A 3728-nucleotide genomic window follows, 5' to 3' on the forward strand; every position below is an offset into this window, starting at 1 on the left:
GTCCTTGAGCAAGACACTTAACGGCAATTGCTCCAACCCAGTGGTCACTAATGGGTTGTCCAAATTAACAGCCATACATAAAAATGAAAAAAAAAATCAAAAAAATTACCCACAAAGTAACATACTTGGTAACTCGTAAGCTGACGCGAGGTGCACACCCGTGTTATAACGACTGTCGTTTTCCGGCCACGCGAGGATAAAGTAAGTTACATTCATTCATTCATTCATTCATTCATTCATTCATTCACAGTTTCTACGACAAGGGTGTTTTTTCCATTACTTCGTGACCGTTTACGAGTTACCACGAAGTAAAAAAAATGTTTGCTTTTTAATGTATGGCTGACAATTTAAACAATGCATTGTGAGCACCTGGGTTTGAGCAATCGCCGTTAAGTGTTTTGAGCAAGGAAACACACCCACAGCGGTTACACCCCCGAACATCAAATCTGAAACCTATATAGAAGCAAACTTGGGGATCACCATGCCACAGCGCCAAACAAAAGCATACGATGAGAAATGACCTTGAGATTAATGAGAAGTTATGATAAAAGTTTGTTAGAAGTTAAAAGGTCATACTAGTTGCATGGTCATGAATTTAATTTCCCGGGAAGTAAAAATATAAATTCTGAATGTATTATTGAGCACGTTAGTGGCCATATAGATCGTTGTTTTTTTACGCGATTTTTTTTTATCTCAATTCCTAATTGTAACTTATCTCAATTCCTAGTTGTAGCGTTTATCTTTATTCTCTTGATTGAAATCAAATCATAATATATATTTAAAAATTTTAGACTTAATTTTTAGATTTAAAAGCTCATGATTAGCGATAAATTAACGATTATTTTTCTCATGTACTTTAACATAGCGAAAACACTGTCTGGAAATTTGGGAGGACACGTGTTGGTGAGATAAGAAATCCACACAACGATTCACAACTGAATCAAACTATTACCATTTAAGTGGGGATTAAATGTACTTCTCTTATACCGTATTATCATTAATCGCAATTAACACATTATTTACAATTAAACATCATATGAATAATTATAACTTCTAACATTACCTAATCAATGCGTAATTACGGTTTATCCAAATGAAAACAAGCGTTTTTAAGCGAAGACAAGGTTAACTAATGTAAGTTAACAAGGGTACTAGAGTTGTGCAAAGCGTATTTACACATATTCTTTACCAATTACTCAATCCTCATACATCATAAGTCTTTATGAGTTATAATACATGTATAAATGCATTCGACCTACTGCTCCAAAGCCACCAATGGGAATTGAAAACCGCTTTGAAACGATTCATTAGCTTTATTAAATAAGGTTTAAACAAACTTAAAACGATTCATAGCAACCTAAAAGAAACAAAGAGTTAAAGTAGTTAAAGACAACTTAAACGCGCACTCGAACTTAACTGCAGTACAAATGGCAAGTAACACATGCAAACTGAGTAACGTGGCAAATTAAGAAATGCGGTAGAAACGTAGGAATGTTAATTAGGAGCGGCGCACTTAAAGCGGCGCGTAACAATAATAAGAGAGAAAAAATTCAGCGAAGGAATTCACTACACGCTTTGTTGGTTACTTCGGGTTTGTTTTCTGATCGAGCTCAGTCGACCGTTGCAGTAAAAGGATTAATTATAATTAGTTTTAAACGTGCTCACGCATGAGATCTTTGATCTCTTGTTTCTATTACTGACCATCAGTTGCTACGGGAAATAACCGTTACAAAGGAAAGACTGCGCAATCATATATGTGGTCACTATTATTGTTTTAAACGTTTTATTTCGGCGATGTATAAAATATTTTGCTCCTCTGCGTATACTTTCTGTTGTACTGAAGTAGTAAAACAGTTATGTTAACTGTATTGGTGGCATTACGGTAGTCTAAATTTTGCATTATTATACAAGATACGTTTACAACATTATGGTGTATATACTGAAATACTGTGATACTATAGCTTTGGAATATCATTAACTACAAAATCTTATGCTTTCTCCAGCACTTATACCAGCGAAATTTTTGCTAAGTTAAATCAACAATTAAAACAATAATGTCTGAGGTAGAAGAGACCATTAAAAGGATCCAGAGCCACAAAGGCGTCATTGGTATCATAGTCGTTAACTGTGAAGGAATCCCGATTCGTTCAACTATAGATAATGCAACCACAGTCCAATATGCTGGCTTAATTCATCAACTTACTCTCAAATCTCGTAGCACCATTCGGGACATTGACCCACAAGATGATCTGATTTTCCTACGTCTCAGATCCAAGAAACATGAAATTATGGTTGCCCCCGATAAAGAATATCTTCTTATTGTCATCCAAAACCCATCGGAGTGATTAAAATGGGTCAAAAATAAAGTTTTCAGTTTTACCGCATTTACCCTCCATACCTTATGTACTGTTTTGATTGTTCTATTTTCCAACAAATGCATGGTTGCATTAAATATTATTTTCGTATTAAGTTATATTGTTATAAATGTTTGTCTGCGTTGTTTACAAATGTATGCTGTAAAACGAATCCCCCATTTCAAAGCAGAATTTTTGATTTTTAAATGGCCATTTACTAACAAATGTTATATATATAATAAATAATAAAATTAGTAAACTGCTAAATTCCATTTGCATGTTCAAATTGTTTGTATTTTGTGTTCAGACTATGCAATGCAAAACACTGGTGTATCGAAAATTATATGTAAAAATTTGATATTTGCGTCACGAAATATTTGAAGAAAAATCATGGGCAATGTGGTTGCAAAAGTTGGTGACCTGCCAGATGCTGTGAACTCCATGCAAGCAACTTCTAAAATGATGCAACAGTCAGAAGCTACTCATGAAATATTTAAGGTGAATCTCTTCAGTTTAATCAATTATCTGTTTTTCACACTACCATGTGCAGTGTATATGTCAGTTTAGACAGGTATTACATTAAAACAGACAGCTAGTACACAAAACTAATAGTATAGTAGGGTGGGGGAAAATAGGACACTTTTAGCACATAATATCCAAATAAATTGATTTTTAAACAATTAACAACGGTTTATGGGAGTCGTGAGGAAGATACAGTTTTATAATTCTTTGAATGTTTTTTGTCTACTAAACAACCAAAACTACTAATGTTCCTACAGTTGGTTCGACCACCCACAGATGGTGGTAATGTTTCCACTGATGAAGGACGTGGGATTCTCGTTGATGAAATGTCCAAAGCATTTCAAAGCAAGGACTACGAAACTCTGCACAAAGTTATTAGGTAATAATAATGTCGGGTGTAAATTCCCACTAAAAATAGACTATTTTTAGGGGACTTATATTTTTTAGAAAAGTTTTGCAGCATTTTTGTCAAAATTGAAATAGAAAACAATATATCAGTGGCTCACTATGCCTGGTAGCAGAAAACAGAATGTTTGAAATAGAAAATTCATGAATGAATAGGGTATAACTTACGTTATACTTGCGTGGCGGGAAAACGACAGTGATTATAGCAGGGGTGTTCTGTTTCATACATCTCCTGCCAGCTTACGAGTTACCATGTATGTTACTTTATGTATGTATATATAATATATGCTGTTGCTTGTTTCCGCAAGGTATATTATAAATCTGAATGAAATCTTCCGGCAATTATTTGCTTATATAAGTTTTTAATACACCTTTTTTTTTATAAAATTTCAACTTTTTTATATAAAACAAATTGTGAGCTTTTTATGAAGTTTTAAATTATGATCA

At 33.7% G+C, this 3728-nt stretch overlaps 1 protein-coding gene and 1 pseudogene across 2 annotated transcripts in view; both read left to right on the forward strand.

Moving 5' to 3' along the window:
* Positions 1 to 1982: 1982 nt before the first annotated feature.
* Positions 1983 to 2662, forward strand: LOC100180978 (annotated as a pseudogene). Its single transcript, XR_001975057.2, has one exon. The product of XR_001975057.2 is annotated as a dynein light chain roadblock-type 2 pseudogene (transcript).
* Positions 2663 to 2744: 82 nt separating this feature from the next.
* Positions 2745 to 3728, forward strand: part of LOC100183328 (transient receptor potential cation channel subfamily V member 5) — a 12082-nt gene continuing 11098 nt past the window's right edge. Inside the window, 2 exon segments of the mRNA XM_002131524.5 lie at positions 2745 to 2852; positions 3134 to 3255. Coding sequence (XP_002131560.2) covers positions 2745 to 2852; positions 3134 to 3255 — 230 coding nt within the window.

This window comes from Ciona intestinalis, chromosome 14, assembly GCF_000224145.3.
Source record: "Ciona intestinalis chromosome 14, KH, whole genome shotgun sequence".
NCBI classification, from domain to species: Eukaryota; Metazoa; Chordata; class Ascidiacea; order Phlebobranchia; family Cionidae; genus Ciona; species Ciona intestinalis.